General features: G+C 45.5%; 1 protein-coding gene across 13 annotated transcripts in view; it reads left to right on the top strand.

Moving 5' to 3' along the window:
- RCBTB1 (RCC1 and BTB domain containing protein 1) overlaps positions 1–23,477 on the top strand; it is a 73,991-nt gene that overhangs the window by 21,539 nt on the left and 28,975 nt on the right. For 11 of the 13 annotated variants that reach the window (XM_070800108.1, XM_019971302.2, XM_070800110.1 and 8 more), the window contains exons 5-10: positions 8,522–8,688; positions 12,114–12,272; positions 15,186–15,293; positions 15,771–15,913; positions 16,904–17,094; positions 21,139–21,265. In XM_070800108.1, the coding sequence (XP_070656209.1) occupies positions 8,522–8,688; positions 12,114–12,272; positions 15,186–15,293; positions 15,771–15,913; positions 16,904–17,094; positions 21,139–21,265 (895 nt within the window). Of the gene's footprint in view, positions 1–8,521; positions 8,689–12,113; positions 12,273–15,185; positions 15,294–15,770; positions 15,914–16,903; positions 17,156–18,495; positions 18,525–21,138; positions 21,266–23,477 lie in introns of those variants that run through there. The other 2 variants (XR_011569704.1, XM_070800113.1) reach the window with 2 other exon arrangements.

Genomic DNA, 23,477 nt, shown 5'->3' with positions numbered 1-23,477 from the left:
CTTTGATTTTAAGCAAACATCTGAGGTTTTAGACGACTTCTGTAAAGTTGTGGAAGATGACCCGCAGCAGACGAAGTGGTCCGTCAGCCCAGTTTTTCAGTGAGTTTTATTGTAGCATGGCAACGTCCAGGTTTTACTTGGTACGTTTTTAAAAACACAGGTGATACTGGTTTTACTTTACTAGTGTCATTTCCGTATCTTGAATTCAAGAAGCCTCAGTTCATTTCCTGGCATTCATGTGGCCGCCATATAGAAAAAAGCTGGGGTAGATTCTTCCTGCCTCCCTGAGACCACCAGAGAGGCCTCTGTGTTCTTCCCAGGCTGTTGATCTGCACCGTGGGTGCCCGGAACTCCCTGAGTCTGTCATGCATAACCCAGCTTCTTCCCTTCACGTTTTAGGCGCATGAGTTCCTGCTCTCTAGCTTTTTGTTGGGTAAACTAGGGTGCACGCGGGTGCGTTTGCGTCTCTGCCTTTCTGTCTCTAGCCTGGGGAATCACGGCTTCCTTGGGTGTAACCACCGGTCTTAGTATTGAGCTTTTTAGTTGCCTTTGACTGCCGTTGGAATCCAGCCGGGTTCTCGGCATCTTCCTCAGGCTGTGAGGTCCAGATGTGAGCATGACTAGTAAGAGTGTAACTGGCGTGGAGCATAATGAGGTGATTATTCCGCCTCTGAGTTGTGTGATCCTGCCTTCTGGCATCACGTGGGCCCTTTCAAGCAGCTGCTGCTTTGCTGGCTGGCTCAGCTTGTCATCCATTGTGACCTAATGGTTTAATGTTTTCCTAACGCATTAATTTTTTAACACGGCAGTTGACTTCCTACCATAAAGTACTGAAGCTTTTTTTTTTTTTTTTTCCCCAAGAGCAAGCATATTAAAACATATGCATGACCTTGGGAGACTTAACTTTTGGAATTATTTTTAGAGTTCAGATCCTGCAGTTTTAAATATCTTGAATGTTATAATTAAGATATAAATAAGCAGAAAGCACAAATATAAGTAACTGATTTTCTTGTGGGAGTAGTCTTCTTTTTGTTTTTAATTCAGTTTTGATTGTTGTAATACATTGTACGTATATATGATACATGATATATAGCATGTCTAATGTATGTATAATATATACATTTGTGTGTATTTTGTATCTATTTCAAGTAGTCATATAGTTCAAAAACAATTTAACACTTTAAACCATCAAACGTTGTATGACTTTTAGTAAAAACCAGCACGCAGCTTCATCCATCCTTACTCTTAAAAACCACTCCTTTTTAACTCCTTCAGGTGTGTTTTTCTGACTTTTAATCTCATGTTTTTAAGTTAATATGCTTATGCTGTTGGTTTTGAATGTTCATTTTAGGCCTTCTCCTGTGACTTTTTGTAGCAGCAGAAGGAATTGGCACTCTCTCTGATGAGCCTGATTAGCCTTCCGTCTGCTTTCCCTGTCAGCATAGTGATGTCACCACGTGTCCACGTTCAGTTTTCATATTCCCAGGACTCGAACAGTGTTATTTACAGCTGAGCCATTCTCCTTTCTTCCACAGCTGTCTGCTTTCCTGGGCTTACTTTTCTCCCCATCTGTCATTAGCACGAGCTGGAAGTCCGCTGTGTCGCCGCATTGCTTCTGGGCACCTCTGAGCCCGTCAGGCCACTCTAGGTCACCCCGTCCCCCGGCTCCAGCCTGGACTGGTCACTCTAAGCTGCTGCACACCTTTCGTCCTAGATCTTCATTTCACCATCATCCTTGGAAGTCTCTTCACCTTTGTCCTTACTGAATCGCTACGTTTTGTTTACCATGTCTTCCTCCTCAGATTATACCCTCATGTGGGTGAGACACATTTTCTCGTAGCTTCCCAGAAAGGGATATGAGAGAAGTCTTTGAGACACCGTCTTAAAATGCCTTTATCTTCCCCAGGCAATTGATCCCTGACTTGTCTGCACAAAAAAGACAAAACAACAACAAAACAGCATTTTCCATGCCAATCCTTTAATAGTGTTTTGAGCATTTGCCTTTACTACCTGGTAGGCAGAGCTCAGTCCAGAGTAAAGGGTCTCTTCCTGGTAGGACCCATTTATAGCCCCCGAGGCTGCTGGCATTGTTCCAGTGTAATCCCCTTGCCAGCTCTGTTCGGGGGAATTTTCCCCATAGCCTTGTAGTCTCTCTTGTTGACAGAATGGTTCTTGTGCCTGCATTTTGTGGCTCTCAGGTGCAAGAGGAAGATGTCTAGATTCAACCTGTCTCTTCATCTCTGCAGGCCCCAACACCCATTCAGTTCATGGCCCCAGGAGGCCATTCCAAGAGAGTGCACCAGACGGTCACTTGGTGGTTCCCATCACCTTCTCGTGATGGGCGTGGACACGTCCTACTGTAATGTGCCTCTTTAATTCCCAGAGTGATCGCATAGGGCCATGCCCCACGTGGGCATCCCTTTTCCAGTCCAGTTTCCATTGCCCATCCACCTGACCACACAGCCAGGCCATTGGTTGCAGCCGGTGAGTTGGTAAAGACCCAACCACAGGGGCTTTTCCGATTGCTCAGTTTTTGCATCACTGCTGGGAAAACAGCCTGCAGTTCAGCCACTGAGCTGATTGTTCTTGCCTCCTTCAGTCAGTCTTGCCATCCACTGGTTTTAATGTGGCCACTTTCCAAATGGGAGAGTGTCCATTTGCCTTGGAACTGCGTCTGTAAGGCCAGCAGCTCTTGGTTGCTTGGTTAGAGCTTCACAGGGCACGTCCATAAGGTAGTGGGTTCTAGCAGCTTCTCAGCCGGCTCCAGAGTTGGTCCTCGATGAACAGAGGCTGCCTGCTTCATGATACAGCAGGCACCTCCCCACCTTACCCCAGCAGTATGCCCCCTCCGGGTAAAACATTTCTGTAACCCTCTGGGCGCTGCCTTCCTTACTAGAGTGCTTCTCCAACGCCACCCAAGATGATGTGGGTATCTCAAGTTTCATGATTATTTTATGTCCTTCAGTCATTGAGGAATCTCATTTACCACCCAGGCAACTGATTTCCTCTCAAATGGTGAGCAGCATCTGGGAAATTTCTGGTCTGAAATCCCAGTGGTCACTGCTGGGAGGTGCTCCAGGTTGGCTGTAAGCTCCTGGTGCAGAGTGCAGGTGGCAGATACTCTCAAGGTCATGTCTGAGTCAGTGCCTTTCCACCTTTCAGCAATGGGAGAGCTGCCACCCTCTGCTAACTCAGACATACCTGCTCTCATGCAGGACCCCACTTGGATCCAGCTGTCTTTTGGGCAGTCTTACAGATGGGGCTTCCCTGCTGGCTTAGTAGCGAAGAATCCACCTGCCAAGCAGGAGATGCAGGTTCAGTCCCTGGGTCGGGAAGATCCCGTGGAGAAGAGAATGGCAACCCACTCCAATATTCTTGCCTTGGAAATCCCATGGACTGAGGATCCTGGTGGGCTACAGTCCATGAGGTTGCATAGCATCGTACACGACCGAAGTGATTTTAAAAAGCCTGCTGTTAGTCCCCAGAAACCATCTGCCTTTCCCGCAGGCCACTGGGCAATCTTCAGTCGTTCAGCGAGTACATTGGTCCCAGCGCCCCAGCTTGAATTACAGTGGTGAGCTCTTCTTGTCCACCGTGTGTTCTCTCTTTAAACACCTGTTTGGGCTCAGGCAGTTCTAGGGGTTCCCAGCCAGTGCCCAGTTAAAACTGGCCTGAGGGTGGATTTCCACACCTCATGTTTTAGGTAGGGGAAGCAGTCCCCAGTCAGAACTAATATCCATCCAGTAATACCTTCAGGTAAGAGAGACAGGACCACCTCACTCGGAGTCTGTTCCAAAACCCCACTTTCCATCCAGACTGTCACTTGACTCCTGTCCGCTGTTGCCCGTCCGCATCCTCCCATTCTAAGCTTGGCTGTTAAGACTTTACCCGCAGGCTGTGGAAGCACAGTGCGCTGGTCCTCTCTCCCCCTGGCTGTTTCACCCACACAGGGGCTTATGCCTTTGGGTGCCTGGCCAGCGGTGGGGCCAGAAGATCCTGGCCTTTAGGTCAGTTTTTATCGTGATCATCTTTCTTATCCTCGCCCCAGGGCATTCCGGATCAATTTTCTTATCTTAATCATTACCTTCTAGCTTTTTGAAAAGTGAAAAGTTGCTCAGTCGTGTCTGACTCTTTGTGACCCCATGGACTGTAGCTCACCAGGCTCCTCTGTCCATGGGATTCTCCAGGCAAGAATACTGGAGTGGGTTGCCATTTCCTTCTCCAGGGGATCTTTCCGACCCAGGCATTGAGCCCATTGGGATTGAATACAGGTGTCTCCTGTATTATGGACAGATTCTTTACCATCTGAGCCACCAGGGAAGCCCTTCTAGCTTTTTAAATGCCTTTAAAACTGGGATAAATAGAGTCGACTTGTTTGGGGCCCTTCGGTGTTAGAGACCAACATGGGGTCCCTTTGGTCTACCAGACTGTGACAGTGCCATGGGCATCCCTTGGCTTCAGTTCCATCAACATCCCTCGTCTGGCACGGCTTAGGCTCAGCCCAGGAGAGCACGACCACACCACATCGATCAGTTGAGCCAAGGTGGAGCAGGGGGGAGGCACGGCGAGGACAGTCACCAGAGGGGCCGATTTAAGCCTCACCGGCAACCTCTGCCCCCCACCTCGCCTCAGGCGAGAGCGGCCCATGACCCCAGGAGGAGAACGCCTGACACGTGGAACGGAGCCCACAGGGCGGGGGTCGCGTCTCAGCCTTCACTGGGTGCCTGCAGCGGGGAGCGCACAGGGTAGAAGACGCATGGCGCCTCGCCCCGCCGCCCTCGGGTCGCCCGGAAACTGGAAGTGGCACCACAAGTCGGGTCAGCCAGACACACCACACAGGAGCTGGCACACAGGCCCAGGCGGGTGGCTCCAGTGGCAAGGGCCGAACCGGGCACCAGCTGGCGGCCCGAAGGCCCAGAGCCCCGCGTACATCCAGAGACCCAAAGTCCTTGGCGGCGGACACCGAAGGAGACCATGTCAGCAAATGCCTTTAAAACTGGGATAAATAGAGTCGACTTGTTTGGGGCCCTTCGGTGTTAGAGACCAACATGGGGTCCCTTTGGTCCACCAGACTGTGACAGTGCCATGGGCATCCCTTGGCTTCAGTTCCATCAACATCCCTTTTATTGATCCCACTCGGTAATTGAAGACTTTTATTCTGCTGGGTTGGGTCCCTTGTTGCTCTCCCTTTGTCTTTCTCCATTTTCATAATTCCTTTCATGTTCTCTGTAAGATCCATATGAGGAAGTTGAGATAGCATATTGGATAAGGCATCTCAAACAATTTGATTTTGTATTCAGAGGTGAATACCCCAGGTATCGTAAAGCCAGTCCCACACGGCTTGCATATCAGCTGCTTCATCTGGGATGTTCCATTTGCCATTAGTAGGGGAGTTGGGAAATCCGTCTTCTCAGGATAAACACACTACTGTGGCTTTTATCCAGTCCACCACCTTGGCAGTCTCCTTGGGAATAACCTCCTGGGTCACGCACAGCCACGTGTGATGGTTCAGTAGAGAGCAGTGGGTCCTGCCTCAACCCACACATGCTCCTCCAGCCTGCAGCCTTGAAAACCACAGACACAGCCCTTATGTCAGTTGCACACACAGCCTGTGTCAGTAAAGGTTCCTCAGGAAGCCCATGACATCAGCCCTCAGAATGAGCCAGTTCCTGCACGCTGTACCCCCTGCCTTCGGTTGTTTCTTGGTTTCCCCTTCCCCTGCTGCTGCTGCTAAGTCGCTTCAGTCGTATCCGACTCTGTGCGACCCCATAGACGGCAGCCCACCAGGCTCCCCCGACCCTGGGATTCTCCAGGTAAGAACACGAGTGGGTTGCCATTTCCTTCTCCAATGCATGAAAGTGAAAAGTGAAAGTGAAGTCGCTCAGTTGTGTCCGACTCTTCACGACCCCATGGACTGCAGCCTACCAGGCTTCTCCGTCCATGGGATTTTCCAGGCAAGAGTACTGGAGTGGGGTGCCATCGCCTTCTCCACCGCTTCCCCTACGTTAACTATTTTCTCAGTTGACTCAGAGGTAGTAGAAGTAGTTTCTGTTAATCCTACATAATTTTCTCGGCAGCTTTGAGGCAAATGGCTGAAGCTCAGATTGACCCAAATCTGAGTTTGAACCAACATCAGGGGCCCAACCCAGCACTTACTTTTATTTTCATTTTGGCTGTTATATATGAAATAAGCAGGGAATTGTTCATTTAGCGTGCTGCTTATTTTGCATTTCCTTATGTATCTGTTGAGCCAGTTCCTTAGGAGTTGGCTCTACTCCCATTTCTAAATTGCGTTGGTAACTTTGACCTTTAGTAACTGATCACAGCATGGCTGCAGTTTCATACCATGGTGACTAGGTAGCTCTCCGGGAGTCAGAGTTTCCTCATTCTTTGCTCTTTAATCTCTTTGTCTTCAAAAAGCAAATGTCTGTGAGCCATTTGCAGGCTATCCCATTCCTGATATCAACTAAATAGAGAGTTCTTGGTTGCAGTGTGTGTGTGTGAGAGAGAGACAGAGAGAGAGAGAGAGACAGAAGGTGTTAATTAATTCCTAGACCCAATCTGTGTGTACATGTATGTATATAGGCATTCCCACACCAAGAAGTTCAGTTCAGTTCAGTTCAGTTCAGTCGCTCAGTCGTGTCCGACTCTTTGCGACCCCATGAATCGCAGCACACCAGGCCTCCCTGTCCATCACCAACTCCTGGAGTTCACCCAAACTCGTGTGCATCGAGTCGGTGGTGCCATCCAGCCATCTCATCCTCTGTCGTCCCCTTCTCCTCCTGCCCCCAATCCCTCCCAGCATCAGAGTCTTTTCCAATGAGTCAACTCTTTGCATGAGGTGGCTAAAGTACTGGAGTTTCAGCTTCAGCATCATTCCTTCCAAAGAAATCCCAGGGCTGATCTCCTTCAGAATGGACTGGTTGGATCTCCTTGCAGTCCAAGGGACTCTCAAGACTCTTCTCCAACACCACAATTCAAAAGCATCAATTCTTCAGCGCTCAGCCTTCTTCACAGTCCAACTCTCACATCCATACATGACCACTGGAAAAACCATAGCCTTGACTAGACGGACCTTTGTTGGCAAAGTAATGTCTCTGCTTTTGAATATGCTATCTAGGTTGGTCATAACTTTCCTTCCAAGGAGTAAGCATCTTTTAATTTCATGGCTGCAGTCACCATCTGCAGTGATTTTGGAGCCCAAAAAAATAAAGTCTGACACTGTTTCCCCATCTATTTCCCGTGAAGTGATGGGACCGGATGCCATGATCTTTGTTTTCTGAATGTTGAGCTTTAAGCCAACTTTTTCACTCTCCACTTGGACTTTCATCAAGAGGCTTTTTAGTTCCTCTTCACTTTCTGCCATAAGGGTGGTGTCATCTGCATATCTGAGGTTATTGATATTTCTCCCGGCAATCTTGATTCCAGCTTGTGTTTTTTCCAGTCCAGTGTTTCTCATGATGTACTCTGCATATAAGTTAAATAAGCAGGGTGATAATATACAGCCTTGACGTACTCCTTTTCCTATTTGGAACACCAAGAAGTAGTGCTTGGATATTATCAGGGTGTCTAGGAATTGCACACAATTCTGATGCTATCTACGCAGAGATAGAATCAGATTGCACAGGTAAGAGGCTCAGTCCCACAACACCACCCTCCACATGAGATGCTGGTCTTGAGCCCAGGTTGTTACCTGTGCTTCTGATTAACCTGCTGCAAATCCCAGGTTCCCTCCATCTCTCCTCGGGCTTTGTGGGTTTTTGTTTTTGTTTTTGTTCTCCACCATGCCATGTAGCATGTGGGATCTTAGTCCCCGACCCAGGGGTCAAACTCAGGTCCCCTGCAGTGGAAGCGCAGATTCCCAACCACTGGACCACCGGGGAATTCGTGCTTTGGGTTGGATTAATTTGCCGGAATGACTCAAGGAACTCCAGAAAATCGATTTACTCACTAGATGACTGATTATTATAAAAGGATATGAATCAACAGCGTGAATAAAGGAGCCTCCATCCTTGTAAGGCTTGGTGTCTAACACAGTGGCATGTGTAAGTGTTCTGGTTCTCCAACATGGAAACCCTCTGAAAAGGGGCCAGACAACTGTCCCCTGAGGTTCTTACGGAGGCTTCCTTATATAGTCATGATGGCTAAGCCATCGGCATTGGCAGTTGATTCAGCCTCCAGCCCTCTCCCCTCCGACCCACTTACCTGGTGGTTGGTTCTCCTGGCAACAGAGATGCCAGGAGATAATGTTCTTGTTATCAAAAGACACCCTCATCATTGTCAGCTCTAAGGAGATTCCTCCGGTTTGGGGAGCTGTGAGCCAGGGACTGTGGATGATGACCAAGTATACAAGAGCAATGTATTTTTGTAATCTGGATGACCAAATACATATTTCTTACAAATCACAATGTCACTAAAAGAAGTAAAGGTTAACACGAGTTGTACAGAGTCTGGGAGGAAAGTTCCGGGTCGGCTGTCTCTTCTCTGAGCTGACTGTGTGTGTGTGGCCCTCCTTGTGTAGATGGAGTCGTGTATGCCTGGGGCCACAATGGCTACAGCCAGCTTGGGAATGGGACGACCAACCAAGGCCTGGCACCCATCCAGGTCTGCACCAACCTCTTGATCAAGCAAGTGGTTGAAGTAGCTTGTGGCTCGCATCATTCAATGGCTCTGGCAGCTGATGGAGAGGTAAGTGCCCTGCTCTTATGCTTTATTGTTACTTTTATTTATTTTTAATTTTGGGGGGCCATTCCTCAAGGTGTGGGAGATCTTAGTTCCCTGACTGGGTATCATGCTCCCTGTAATGGAGGTGCGAAGTCTCAGCCACTGGACTGCCAGGGGAGTCCCTCGTTCACTTCCCTGTAGCTCGAAGGGTAAAGAATCTGCCTGCAATGCAGGAGACTTGGGTTTGATTCCTGTATTGGGAAGATTCTCTGGAGAAGGAAATGGCAACCCATTCCAGTATCCTTGCCTGGAGAATCCATAGACAGAGGAGCATGGTGAGCTACAGTCCATGGGGTTGCAGAAAGTTGGACATGACTGAGCAACTAACACACACAAAAGACATATAAAAGTTACCGTCTTAACCATTTTTAAGTGTTCAGTTCAGTGACATGATGTATACTCACGTTGTTTTGCAGCCATCACCACCATCCATCCACAGCACTTTCATCTTGCAGAACTGACCTCTGTGCCCATTAAACATGAACTCTCTCCTTTTAGTTCCAGCCCCTGGCAACCCCCATTCTGCTTTCTAAGAATTTAACCCCTCTAGGTACCTCATATGAGTGGAATCACACAGTACTTGTTCACTGTGACCGCCTTATCTCACCTAATATCCTCAAGGTTCATCCATGTGGCCGCATGTGGTGGATTTTCATCCCTTTTTAAGGCTGACACTGTTTCATTGTTTATCTGTTTTGTTTATCCATTTGTCTGTTGATGAACATTTGGATCATTTGTACCTTTGGCCATGTGAAAGTGCCTTGCCTTTTTTTTTTTTTTTAAAGACCATATTTGTACTTGAACTGAATATCATGTGAACATAGCTGCCCTGGATACATAGCTAAAACCACCGTGAGAACAAGCTCCTTCTCTAACACAGCCTACGTTGTGTGGTCTGGAGCACTCTTTTGAAGACAGTAGACTGAATTCTTAAGGCAGTTAAGTCTCTTGCTTTTTGCTCAGATTACAAATCAGATGTGTATGACAGTGTTCTATACTGTCGTTTTTTTAATGACCTCTCCCCGCACCCTACCCCCAGGTCTATTTTGTTTTTCAGTAAATGTAGTGATGTCATAGCATCACTACCAACATTCCAGTAGGTTCTGTACAGCTTGATTTCCTGTCCCCCCCCAGCCAAGTTCCATGCATATCTTAAATGTCACTCATCCCGCTGGTTCTATCGTCTGGTGTCTTGTGTCATTTCGTTCCTCTCCATCTCTATCACCTTAGGTCAGGCTTGGCCATCTCCTGGACTGTTGCCATGGGCTCTTCTGTTTCATAGCTTTTTTTTTCTTTTTTAAAATATTTACTTATTTATTTGGCTGTGCCGGATCTTAGTTGCAGCATGCAAGGACTTTAGCTGTGGGATGTGGGATCTAGTTCCCTGACCAGGGATCAAAGTCAGGCCCCCTGCACTGGGAGTGCAGAGTCTTAGCCACTGGCCCCCCAGGGCAGTCCCGATCCCATAGCTTTTACATTGGTGTACACTGTGCAGTATAACTTCTCTGTCCACTGTGTCTTCGGAAATAAAAGTCAGATTCTGTTGTTCCCTGTTTAGTCCTTCAGAGACTTTAGAGTGATTTCACTAAGTGGGGTGAGCAGCTCGGTGAGATAAAGGTTTCGTGGCTGTGATGTGCTGGAGCCAGGCCTTGCACACAGCCCTGCTGCATGGAATCTACTGTTCCCAACCTGTTTCTTGGTCAGTGGAACCCCAGTCCCCATTTTTTTAAAAAACAAACGGCAACTGCATTGGTAGAGAACTTGGGCTATTTGAAAAGAAGTGCAAAAGAATGACGGTTGAAATTAGAACTTGCTAATTGTGCAGCGTGCATTCCTGGTTTATTGTAACCTTAAGCATATGCTACTCTGGGAAACTGGTAAATATAAATATTTACACTAGCTAGTCCTGTGAATCCAGTTAGTGAAGTGAAGTGAAGTCGCTCAGTCGTGTCCGACTCTTTTCGACTCCATGGGCTGTAGCTTATCAGGCTCCTCCGTCCATGGGATTTTCCAAGCAAGAGTGCTGCAGTGGATTGCCATTTCCTTTTCCAGGGGATCTTCCCGACCCAGGAATTGAACCCAGGTCTCCCGCATTGCAGGCAGACGCTTTACCGTCTGAGCCACCAGGGAAGCCACTTAACAGGAAGTAATTACTTTGAGGGTTTTTTCTTTCTGTGCCTGTGAAATTAACCTGTGCCACATGTACTTTTTAAAATATCAGTGTGAGTTTCAAGACAGTCCATGGGCAGCCTCAGACATGTGATCTTAGGTAGAAAATGCTGACAGAGGAGAGAGAACAGAGACTCATGGAAGCCAGAACTCAGGATGTGTGAGGACCGCTTGCCACAGGCAAGTGATGGGGTGAGAGGGGTCCTCACAGATCTTCCTAGTGATGGAGGAAGTTATCTCCTCTGCTGCCAGCATCTGCCCTTGGCTCATTCTCTCTGGCCACACTCTTGTTTGACAGGCTCAGTTAATAATTAACTTGAAGGGATTTTTCATTTTGTTTTTCACCTTTAGCTTAGAGATCCATTTGTGTCTCTCTCCATTAGAAATATGGTTTTCAGGCTGTGGCTGATCACAGGCAAAAAGTAAACAGGATGCAGTTGAGGAGGGGAGCTGCTTGGAGATGACAGCCAGTGAGGACTCAGAAAACATTATCAAGCACAACTCAACATTCTAGAGCAGCAGTTCTACAGTTAAAAATAATTAAAAAAAAAAAAAGAATTTCTTAACAACCCCATGTCATTCCTGTAGGGACAGGCATCTCCTTAATACTTGTGAGTGTGACTGTGTTAAGGAAGTGGAACTGTGATTAATAATTGTAATGATGGTGGGCTTGTGTCATCAGGAAGGGTCTATAGTATTGCCCACTGGTGATTAATGAGATAGAGGAAAGTAAGTATTGTTTGAAGGATTTCCATGAGGAAAAAAAAAAAAGACTACACCCAAAGAGTTAGGCTGATTTTTGTTCATATCACTGATACTTACGTGGCACATACCTCATTTCCTTTGGATGCCAGATTTAAAAACCATGAAGAGCTACTAAAATTGTAGTGGCTGTGTAACAGTGTGGAGAGCGCCGCTAGACTGCTTGGGTTCATATTAGTAGTAAATCGTATTTACTAGCTGTGGAATCTCAAGCAAGTCACTTGACCTCTCTGTGTTCCCGTCTACACGTATACAATGGGGATGATAATAGTATTAATACCGACCCCAGGGTCATCTTTCAGGCTTCCTGTGAGGGTTCCTGTGTGTGAAGCACTTAGGACCATTGGCACGCTGTAAGGACTCATTCAGTGGGTTTGTTTTGTTTTATGATGATTATCGTGTGTTAGAATTTTCACCCTTACTCTTCTTTCTTCCTCTTTTATCCTTCTCTTGTGTAGGTATTTGCTTGGGGCTATAACAACTGCGGCCAGGTGGGGTCAGGGTCCACCGCAAACCAGCCAACTCCTCGGAAAGTGACAAACTGTTTACATATTAAGAGGGTGGTGGGCATCGCCTGTGGTCAGACCTCGTCCATGGCTGTTCTGGACAATGGTGAGGTGAGCGGTCTTCGCACCCCCCTTTCTCCTGTCCTTTTCTTTATGAGGTACGGGCTTAGATCATGGAAGGAAGAGTGCTCTGATTTGATGGCTCCATGGATAGTTAACTGATAGAGGTGCAACCACAGGCTGTTCACTCCTCATTATGAATTTTTAAGTTCCAAGGTTTATCTGCAAGTAGAAGTTGAATGTGTTTTTGCCAGATTCACATAGCCCGATGCTTACAGGCATTTGTTTGTGATTTAATGTAGTAGATGAAAGAAGTTGACGTTACCGCTTTCTTCTAATGAAAGAGGACTCTTTTTTTTTTTTTTTTAAGTGAAAGCTGGTTTATTTAGAGAGATAGACATTCCATAGACAGAATACAGCCTGTCTCATCGAAACACTCTGCAGACCGAGTGCGGGCCACCTCAGAAGGTGAGAGGCCCTGTGCGCTCTTTAAAGTTAGCTGACGGTGTTTATAAACACTGATGCTAATGGGCATGAAGGCTCTGTGCCTGCTGGTGTCTGCAATGCTTGCCCCTAGGAAGAAGCAACTTGCAAATGCAGAATTTTTCATCCTGATGGTTATTAGCTACTTTTAAAAAACCCACCTTTCAGTGATCCTTGACCACAGTCACCTTTGAGCTGATGGTTATTTCTATAAAATTGTTCTGGTTGCAGCTTCTACTTAAATGGACCTTTTACCACTTGTATGTGTCCCAGTGCACAAACTTTACTCCAGGATACTTCTCTGAACGCGAATGTACGGCATCCTGCATCGGGGTGTGAGGGTGCTATAGAGTTTACTGAGTGCTCAGCTCTGTTAGCTGACTTTCTGAATCAAGCCTGATATTATGCTGGATGACTTCTGAATTCCTTGGGATAGTCATCTAACATCCTCCATCCCAGTATTTTCCACTTCTTTCTTTATTTATTTTTTGAAAAACTTTTTTAATTTTTAAAAGTAAATTTAATTTAAAAATTATTATGTGATTAATTCAACAAAGGAAAACAAATAAGACATATGAAATAAAAAGTGAATGCCTTTCCCTCAGTTTTTTAATGGCTTGATGTATATCCTTTTGGACCTTTCTCTATAAATAGTTACATATGGGTGAGTATAATTACCTACCGCTTTTCTCTGCCAGTCTGCACCTTTTCTGCTTTAACAGCATAGATGTTTTACCTGGATCCATTGGCAGACCATTTATAGTTGCTTCCATTATAACCATTATAACAGTTGCTTAATTTTCTTTGTATGGATGTTGGTTTTCCATGACCCATATCCAGAACTCTTCTGATGGGCATTTCAACTTTTTTTTTTTTTTTTCATATTTGGCTATTAAAAACACTGTTGCACTGATTTTCTCTGTTACTGTTTGTGTGTATATCTTTGTACACACAAGTATTTCTATAGAATAATTTTCCAGAAATAGGGTACATTTTTTGATAGCTCTTGCCAAATTTCTCCCCAGAAGGTTCAAACCTGTTAGACTTCCGACACTAAACGTGCTTTTGGCAATATCTTGCTAGCACCCTGAACTCCTTGTCTCCTTTTCCCCTTGTCACAGGGATGTGGAAGGCCCTCACCCACGCCCATTTGCCCTGCGTTGCCCTGGGGTGTGTTGCCACCACACCTCGTGTTTCTGATCTGAGCCAGGCCTTCTGTCTGTTCCTGGCCAGGACTTCACCCTTTGCACACTGGCTGTTCTCAGCCTTCAACAGTCACTGTCAGACCTGTGCCCGGCTCTGCTGCTTTGAGCAGAGTGAGGGAGAGGCAGGTTCAGGAGATAAGCAGGTGGGCTGGCTGGACCCACCTTGGGTGGTGGTGGGGAAAAGACCAGAAGGAAAAGTAAAGGCCAAGGGATGAAGGGCCCAAACACAGACCAAGGAACGTGAAATGCATCCATGGATCTGCCACTGAAATATTCCAAAGCAGAGATTTGAGCAGCGTGACCCCTCTTGCTGCAGGCGTCTGAGGGGTCCCCACATCCTCCTGTGTCCCCTCCTTACACCTCTTTCCTCTGTCCCCTCTCCTGTGCTCCTGCCGTCACTGCCTTTGCTGGACCCCCATCAGAGCTCACTATCTGCCAACGGGAGATGAGTTTATGTCTTTGAGGTCTTTCTGCCTCTGGTCTTGCTCACCACAGTCACCCTTCATGTTGCTGCCTGCAAGATAGCTCCAGAATACAACTTTAATCATGTTTATCTCTGCTTTGGAATATTTCAGTGGCAAATCCATGGATGCATTTCACGTTCCTTGGTCTATGTTTGGGCACTTCTTCCCTTGGCCTTTACTTTTCCTTCTGGTCTTTTCCCCACCACCACCCAAGGTGGGACCAGCCAGCCCACCTGCTTATCTCCTGAACCTGCCTCTCCCTGGGATGAAGGTATACCTTCATCCGCATCTACCCTTTAGCCAGATCTGAGCATCTACCCTGCTCAGATTTCTGCTATCTAAAAAAATCTTTGCTTAACTTTCTTCCTATGGCTAAGTCCTTTCTCCTCTCTACCTGTAGTGCCTTGATTATATCTCTACCCCAGCACTTGCTGTCTGGCTGCAGAAGAATTGCGTATGTCCATCTCCCCTGTTCACCTGCTTCCAAAGACTTAATTCCTAGTACTTCTCAAAAAATCCTGAAATACAGTCAGTGGTTAATAGTTGTTAATGAGCCTTAGGTTCCTCTTATAGCAAGCAAGAATTAATGACTCGCCCAAGGCTATCCAGCTAGTAAGCTCTGGAGTAGAAGCTGCCGGATTCTGTCATCCCCATGCCTGAAACATCTGTTTGGAGATCAGTTGTAGGACCTCATTCACTAGAATAAGAGTGTTGGAAGTGAAAGAAATCTCTCATTTGTTTAGACGGATTTCATTTTTATCTCTTTCCTCCTACCAGCAGTTTTAAAACCCTCTTCTCCCCCTTTCTCTAAGGTGTATGGCTGGGGCTACAACGGCAATGGTCAGCTCGGCTTGGGAAACAATGGCAATCAGCTGACCCCCGTGAGAGTGGCAGCTTTGCACAGTGTGTGTGTCAACCAGGTATGTGTGGTGGGCTCCTAGCTGCTGCTCCCCGTCTGTCTTCCCTGCTCTGACTTGGAACATTGTGAGAATTTAGATCCCGGACCAGGGATTGAACTTGTTCCTCCTGTAATAGAAGCATGGAGTCCCAATCATTGGACCAATAGGGAAGTCCCAGAGATTCACTCTTTTAACCAGACTTGTTGAACAGTACCCTGTGCCTTCATCTGCCACATTTATATTCTCCCTAAATTCCCATGATGAGAAGCAAGACCATGGTGCTGGCACATTGGTCTTGATAATTTGAAAAGCTACTGGGAAAAAGCCAGTAGTCTCAGGTATAGGCTTTTCGAATGCTTTTTTAATGTTCCAGAGAATGTCAGTCCACATCTGATGATGAATTGGCATTCTGCAGGAGCTGGCTGTAATCTTTAAGTAGATGTTTCCCCTGCCCTTCCTGTTCTCCTGTTGATGGTAACCATGTAAATTTACTTGCAGATTGTCTGCGGCTATGCACATACTCTAGCACTAACCGATGAGGGCTTGCTCTATGCCTGGGGAGCTAACACGTATGGGCAGCTGGGAACTGGCAATAAAAATAACCTGCTAAGCCCAGCACACATCATGGTGGAGAAAGAAAGGTAACTTGGCGGTACCATGTCTTGGGATTGTGTGTGCATGGGGACTTGGGCCTGTGTGCTGGAGCGCTGGTGTTTGGCTTTGTAGCTCTTCCGTTCGTTAACGTTCTCATTGTGAACGAGAGTGCTGTACCAGTCAGCGTGAAGGTGAAGTTGACATGATTCTCTTGCAGCTTTCTCAGATGACCACCCGACATAACCACCGAAAGGCATTCATGCATTTTGGTGTATTGCCTGCAGACTTCCCAGTAGGGTCTGTCACCATGTTGAAATTTAAAACCTATTATTTTCCCTTTGAGCCAACTAAACTTTTAAATAAAAAAAATCTGCCCTTGAAAGGCCATTATCTGTTTTAATATTGATTTGATTTAATGTGTGTTACTGGAATAGATGCTTAAGTGTTTGTTGAGCCATATTGTGAGTTCTTGCCCACTAAAGCTTTAGGATGTTGACTTCTAATTCTGGGACGCCACTTAAGAAGCATGCAGAGAAATGTAGTAAGTTTGGCTTGATGTCCCTTTGGATTGGGATATTCAGAGTCCATGACCCCTGGACCACTGCTTAGTCAGCCTAATGAGCGTTCTGAGCCCCGATTGGGGGAAAGAGAGAAAGTTGTATGTGTAAGGAAATGGTTTATTGAATACAGGATTTTTTGCTACTGGGTAAGCCCCCAGAACTGCCAGGACATTTTTTTCAGTGTCTACTTTCCTCATTTACTGTGGTTGCTAGTCCGTTTTCCCAGGTTTTCCTCAACAGTATGCATTACTTGTCCTAACTCAGAATGAGCTTTGGGTGAGAACAGGGCACCAGGATGAGTGTAACCCAGAGCTGTTGCTCCAGTCTTTTGGTTTTGTCCGTATGACCTGACAGCTAACTTTCCTGGATCCTGGGCTCTTTGAGATGTTCGGAGCACAAAACTTTTACTTACCCTGTGTGGTGCGCTTGGGCTTCTGCAAAGCAAACATAACGTGCGTTTTTCTTAAAACTCTCCAGGGTGATAGAGATCGCGGCCTGCCACTCAGCGCACACGTCGGCCGCCAAGACGCAGGGCGGCCATGTGTACATGTGGGGCCAGTGCCGCGGCCAGTCGGTGACCCTGCCGCACCTCACGCACTTATCCTCCACCGACGACGTGTTCGCCTGCTTTGCCACGCCCGCCGTCACGTGGCGCCTCCTGTCTGTGGGTGAGAGAGAGCTCCGGCTGCCCGCCCGGACGAAGGGCACCGTCAGCGGAGCGCTGTGCCTGTGCGTCTGCTGGCTGTGGGCTCCGTCCGCTTCAGAATGCTTTATCCTCCTTTAGCTTTAAAACCCTTCCCCAAATTAGACTTGCATGATACTGTTTATTAAAATGCTATGGAATATTATATGAATTTATTATTTCCTCCTCTTGGGTGTTTTCAGTTTGAGGTGAAATTCACATACAAAAATGAACCATTTTTAAAGTATACAATTCAGAGGCATTTACTGCCTTCACCATGTTGCTGAGCCAGCATTTCCATCAAGCTCTGCAGCATTTCATCACCTTAGAAGAAACCCCTATACCCATTACGCAGTCACTCCCCATTCTTTCTCCCCCCCAACCACTGGCAGCTACCAATTTGTTTGTTTTGTTTTGTTTCTATCTATGGATTTACCGGTTCTGGATGTTTGCCTTAGGTGGAATCTTACCATGTACAACCTTTTGTGTCTGACTTCTTTCACTCAGTGCTTTTGAGACCCATCCAGGTTGTAACATAATACGTGTCAGTGCTTCTTTTTATGACTGAGTAGGAGAAGGACATGGCAACCCACTCCAGTGTTCTTGCCTGGAGAATCCCAGGGACGGCGGAGCCTGGTGGGCTGCCGTCTATGGGGTCGCACAGAGTCGGACACGACTGAAGCGACTCAGCAGCAGCAGCAGCAGTGTTGTGTTATATATATAGACCACAGTTTGTCATCTATCTGTTGATGGACATTTGGATGGTTTCCACTTTTTGGCTATTGTGAATACTGTTGTCTTGAACATTCATGTACAGATATTTGAGTGTGTACAAATGTTCTTAAGTGCTTTTGTAATACTGAATTTATCATATAATTTAACGTGAACTTAAAAAAAAATGAAGAACTTGTTAACTTTGTGGAGTTAATTCCACTTTTTTTTCTCCTTTTTTCCTTTCAACCAACCTCAAACTTTTTTTTTCCTTGGAGGAGAGCTAAGGAGAGATATTATGAAGGATAGTGGGGGACTTACCTGGTAGTTAAAGACTCTGTGCTCCCACTGCAGGGGGCCCAGGTTCGATCCCTAGTCAAGGAACTAAGATTCCACCTGCTGCACAGTGTGGCCTGAAAAAGAATAAAAGGATAGTGGAATTCAGGGTGATCTTTGGTTACGTCAGCTGTCCCTTTTCTGAATACTGTCTTCCTTCATGGGCCTGTTGTTGATCGAAAATGTGAAGCTGTCATCAAGCTGAGTAGCCATTAGCAGGATAATCTTGGTCTCTTTTTATTTCTTTTTTGTACCTTTTAGCCAGTGTATTTCTTTTTTTTTTTTTTTTAGTGTATTCTAAATGTATTTTTTCTAAATTGTTCTTTTGTTTATAATGCAGAGGGAATAAAGTGAGCCAGGAAACCCTGTGCTTGAAAATTAATACAGCTGTGACAGCATGGGGTTTGGTTGCTCAGCAGTTGATACTGAAGGTCTTGTAAGACACGTCCAGCTCAGGTGCGTCAGGCAGCTGGGGCTGTCCCATCAACAGGTGACCAGTCTTTGTGGTCATGGGGAAAGATGTTTAGGAAAAGTAAAGCTGCTGCTCAACTTAAAGAAATGGAACCTTTCCAGATTCTCTAACTGTAATTCAGTGATTGTTTGCAGTGAATGTTGTGATTAGAGAAAATTTAGTTCATAGGACGGGACTCCTTGGCCATACTCACACATATGTATAGACCTGTACACATTTTCAGAGTCTCATATACCTGCCTAACCTGGACCTGTTTATGAAAGGGTTCTTGCATCTTAAAATCCTCATCTTGAAAAGACATTCTTTTCAGACCAAATGTCCTACCATTTTCTATTAAGTTTGGAAAAAGTACAGTCACTAAGTATATCTCCAGGTGACCTCTTTTCCTGTCCACCCTCTAAACGTCAGAAGTGTTTGCTTACTCACAGTTTCTGATCTCAGCAGAGTGCTGGGAAGAAAGTCAGAGGATGAATGGGTACCTCTGAAGAACAGTTTCTTCTCTGGAGGGTGATACTAGTTGCCAGAAACCAAGGTGGTCCAGCCCTTAGGACGAGATGCAGGAGTTGAGGCTCTGAGAAGAACTGTGTTCTGGGTGGGGAGGGTGGGTAACAATCTAGGCTCTTGGACTCTTTGCCCATCTTAGTTATTTCCCATCTTTTCATTCACTGGGGATTCAGATTACAGGGTCAGGTTTTTGAAAGAATATCCATCTTTCCTCCACAGCCAAGAGAGCTCTGCGTCGTCAGGATCGGAGGGGAGGCTGTAGGTTAGAGTAACAGGGCTTAGGCACATGGTATTTCCTTAGGAGAGTCTGATAACAGAGCTCATGGAAAGCTCGTTGTTAGGTTTCAGCCTAGCTTTTAGCAGTTGCCCCTCTGTAAGAGTTGCCCTGGTGACAGCAGCTGCTGCGTCCTGGGGGAAGTCCTCATTTTGGGGAATTGGAAATGGGTCTCCTGCCTCAGTAGTACCTTCATTCAGCAGTGCCAGTGAAGGTCTCTGGAATTTTTAAGTTTCCCTGTTAGCCAGCTGCTTCTCCTCTTTTCCTTTGTTCACACATGTAAAGCACAAGAAAGTGTTGCATGAGTTTGTACACACGCCTTTAGTTTTCATGATAACACAGTTCTACTTACATGTAAGAATTAAATGTCCTTGCACCTTTTTATCAGGCAGTGTGACCACGGTTTAGTAAAGCCACTCCTCTTTTTTTTTTTTTTTTTGCCACTCCTCTTAAGTACACATTCCTACTAAGTAAATTTGCTCTGCTTTCAGATAGTGTGTGAGGATTATTGTTTGTGCTGCATTGATTTTTAATGTTAAGAACGATGTTTAGATGCCAGGTAGGGAGGGAAAAGGGTCACCCTGGGAAGGAACACTGCTCTAGCGTGACCACTCAAGTGAGGAATGTGTTTCTTAGGACTCCTTGAATTGAATTTACCAACTCCTTGAAACTACCCTAAAAGCAGAGCAGAGGTGTCCAAAAGTGCTTCAGTGAAGGAAAACTGATCAATTCTCACCCTTAGATGAACACTACTCAAACTTTCGAGAGAAGAGTTTAGGTAAAATGACAATCTATAACCTTTTCTTTTCAAAAAGATTTTTTTTTTATGTGGACCATGTTTTTAAAGTCTTGATTGAATTTGTTACAACAGTGTTTCAGATTTATGTTTTGTTTTGTTTTGTTTTGTTTTTTGATTTTAGTTTCCTGACTAGGGATCAGACCCACACCCCCTGAGCTAGAAGGTGAAGTCTTAACTTCTGGACCAGGGAAGTCCGCAGAATACACATTTTTAATGTCTAGCTTAGTTTGGAAGACCGGTTTTTGGCCTTTCCAAATATACTTTTTTTTTTAATTAATTTATTTTTTTATTGAAGGATAATTGCTTTACAGAATCCAAATATACATTTTTTTTCTTATAGTTTAGAAGGCAATGGCACCCCACTCCAGTACTCTTGCCTGGAAAATCCCATGGACGGAGGACCCTGGTGGGCTACAGTCCATGGGGTCGCTTAGAGTCGGATACAACTGAGCGACTTCACTTTGACTTTTCACTTTCATGCATTGGAGAAGGAAATGGCAACCCACTCCAGTGTTCTTGCCTGGAGAATCCCAGGGACAGGGGAGCCTGGTGGGCTGCCGTCTATGGGGTCGCACAGAGTCGGACACGACTGAAGCGACTTAGCAGCAGCAGCAGCAGCATACACTTAGCGACATTTGGGTATCACCAGCTGCTGAGACCTTCTCATCTTGGGGACATCAAGAGCTATCTCCTGTGTCTGCAGTACCTTCATTCAGTGCTGACGACGGCCCCTGGAATTTTTTGTCTCCCTGTTAGCCTATGAAATTTAATTTAATTTCTATGACATTGATTTTAATACTGGAAAGTTGATTTGTCGAGTAAGGGGTGAACTCTTCTGAGAAAAATCTAATGGAATTATCCATCGTGCTAGTCAGTATCTTTGTGAAGTCTTTCAAAGCTTGAGCACCTGTGTTAATGTGCTTGCTTCCTTCAGAGCATGAAGACTTTCTAACAGTTGCAGAGTCACTGAAGAAAGAATTTGACAGTCCAGAAACTGCCGATCTGAAGTTTCGAATTGATGGGAAATACATCCATGTCCATAAAGCTGTTTTGAAAATCAGGTATTTTCTCTTAGTTTAGAGTCATCAGTAACCTTACTCTTTTGCAGTCTCCATTTCCTTGTTATCCCACACAATGGAGACTAATAAGAACTAATCTTGGGAGTAGAGTGAAACAGCACACTTAATAATTTTGCATGTAGTATCAGTCCACTCGTTATTGAAAAGTTTTGCGTGTATGTTTGTGTGTGTGTGTGTGCGCATGTGTACACTCATGCGCCTTTTAGAAAAAGCATAATGTGGGAGTATTTTTCTGTATTGTTTGTTAAATGAAGTAGCTCATACATAATTATTTCCATCAAAAAAATTGTATATAGCTTTAAGAAAATACAAAGGCCCATCAGTGAAAAGTGTATATGTCTTCTTTTAGTTAAAACTTCCAGAGAAGGCAGTGGCACCCCACTCCAGCACTCTTGCCTGGAAAATCCCATGCACAGAGGAGCCTGGTGGGCTACAGTCCATGGGGTCACAGAGTCAGACATGACTGAGCGACTTCACTCTCACTTTTCACTTTCATACATTGGAGAAGGAAATGGCAATCCACTCCAGTGTTCTTGCCTGGAGAATCCCAAGGACAGGGGAGCCTGGTGGGCTGCCGTCTTATGTGGTCGCACAGAGTCAGACACGACTGAAGCAACTTAGCAGCAGCAGCAGCAGTTAAAACTTCATTTTCCACAAGCAGAAAACTTAGGAATACTGGACTTTCTGGTCCTGAGAGACAACTAATTCCCAGTTGAAGAAATGTTCTCTAAATATGGTACATGGCAGGAGTTCTTTGTATAAATGTGAGGGAACTTTGTATTAATTAATAACTGGATGATTGCTCACTGAGGCTGCCATTCGAGAGAGAGGCACATAAAATCTGACCATTGAGAGTTAAACTGGCCATTTACGAGTCTTTTTTCAAAATTTAGTTTAACATCTATTTACAAAATAACATGTTTTTAGGGAACTAAAATGCTATGTCATTCATTGCTTTAAAGGAGTAAGTGTCTACACCAAAGTAGTAATTGAAAAGGTGAAGGGGAATTGTTTCTGTCTGAAGACCTGTGGTCAGCCCGTCGGATTTTCCTGCATAGTGTTCTGACTGAGTTCATCTATTAACCCTTGCCTGCTGCTGCTAAGTCACTTCAGTCGTGTCTGACTCTGTGCGACCCCATAGACAGCAGCCCACCAGGCTCCCCCGTCCCTGGGATTCTCCAGGCAAGAACACTGGAGTGGGTTGCCATTTCCTTCTCCGAAGCATGAAAGTGAAAAGTGAAAGTGAAGTCGCTCAGTCGTGTCCGACTTTGGCGACTGCATGGACTGCAGCCTACCAGGCCCCTCCATCCATGGGATTTTCCAGGCAAGAGTACTGGAGTGGGGTGCCATTGCCTTCCCCAGAACCCTTGCCTAGACAACTGTAACTTTTTCCCTCACAGATGAGGTAATTTCCTTTGTAAGTGGAGCCATTCTTTCAGTATTCTGAATGGATATTGAACATATATTTGTGTTTTTCTACTGTAACTCATTTTAAAAAGGATTTGAAAAGATGATTTAAAAAAAAATCATGAAGTATGTTATACTTTAAGAAAATCAAATATTCAGAAATCAGTTCCTCATTTAGGTGTATCTGTACATGTAAATACAATACAAAAAGACCTGTTTAGTTTTTCTTCAAATATGTGACTATCCTAGTGAGTGTCACAAATAAATTGGTAACAGGCTTGGAAGAAGAAGGGGAGCAGATGAAAGAAAAGGAACAAAGTTGGGATGGTGGCTGTTTTGAGGATGAGTCAGAAAAGAAGGAAAGTTGTCATGTACAGTAATGGAATAAAAATCCTTTTGAACATAATCCAGTTAACTTTTAAAACCATTTTAAGAATGTGCTGATTACAAAAATGGTGATTGCAAGAATGTGCTGGTAACATACAAACACTGAATCATTTGAGTGGTATTGATACATATCACGGAGAAGGCAATGGCAACCCAGTCCAGTACTCTTGCCTGGAAAATCCCACAGGCAGAGGAGCCTGGTAGGCTGCAGTCCATGGGGTCATGAAGAGTTGGACATGACTGAGTGACTTCACTTTCACTTTTGACTTTGATGCATTGGAGAAGGAAATGGCAACCCACTCCAGTGTTCTTGCCTAGAGAATCCCAGGGACGGGGGAGCCTGGTGGGCTGCCGTCTATGGGGTTGCACAGAGTCGGACACGACTGAAGCGACTTAGCAG

Source organism: Bos indicus, chromosome 12 (assembly GCF_029378745.1).
Source record: "Bos indicus isolate NIAB-ARS_2022 breed Sahiwal x Tharparkar chromosome 12, NIAB-ARS_B.indTharparkar_mat_pri_1.0, whole genome shotgun sequence".
Lineage (NCBI taxonomy): Eukaryota > Metazoa > Chordata > Mammalia > Artiodactyla > Bovidae > Bos > Bos indicus.
Note: the sequence above shows the minus strand (reverse complement) of the source record. Positions and strands in the feature narration are given on the sequence as shown.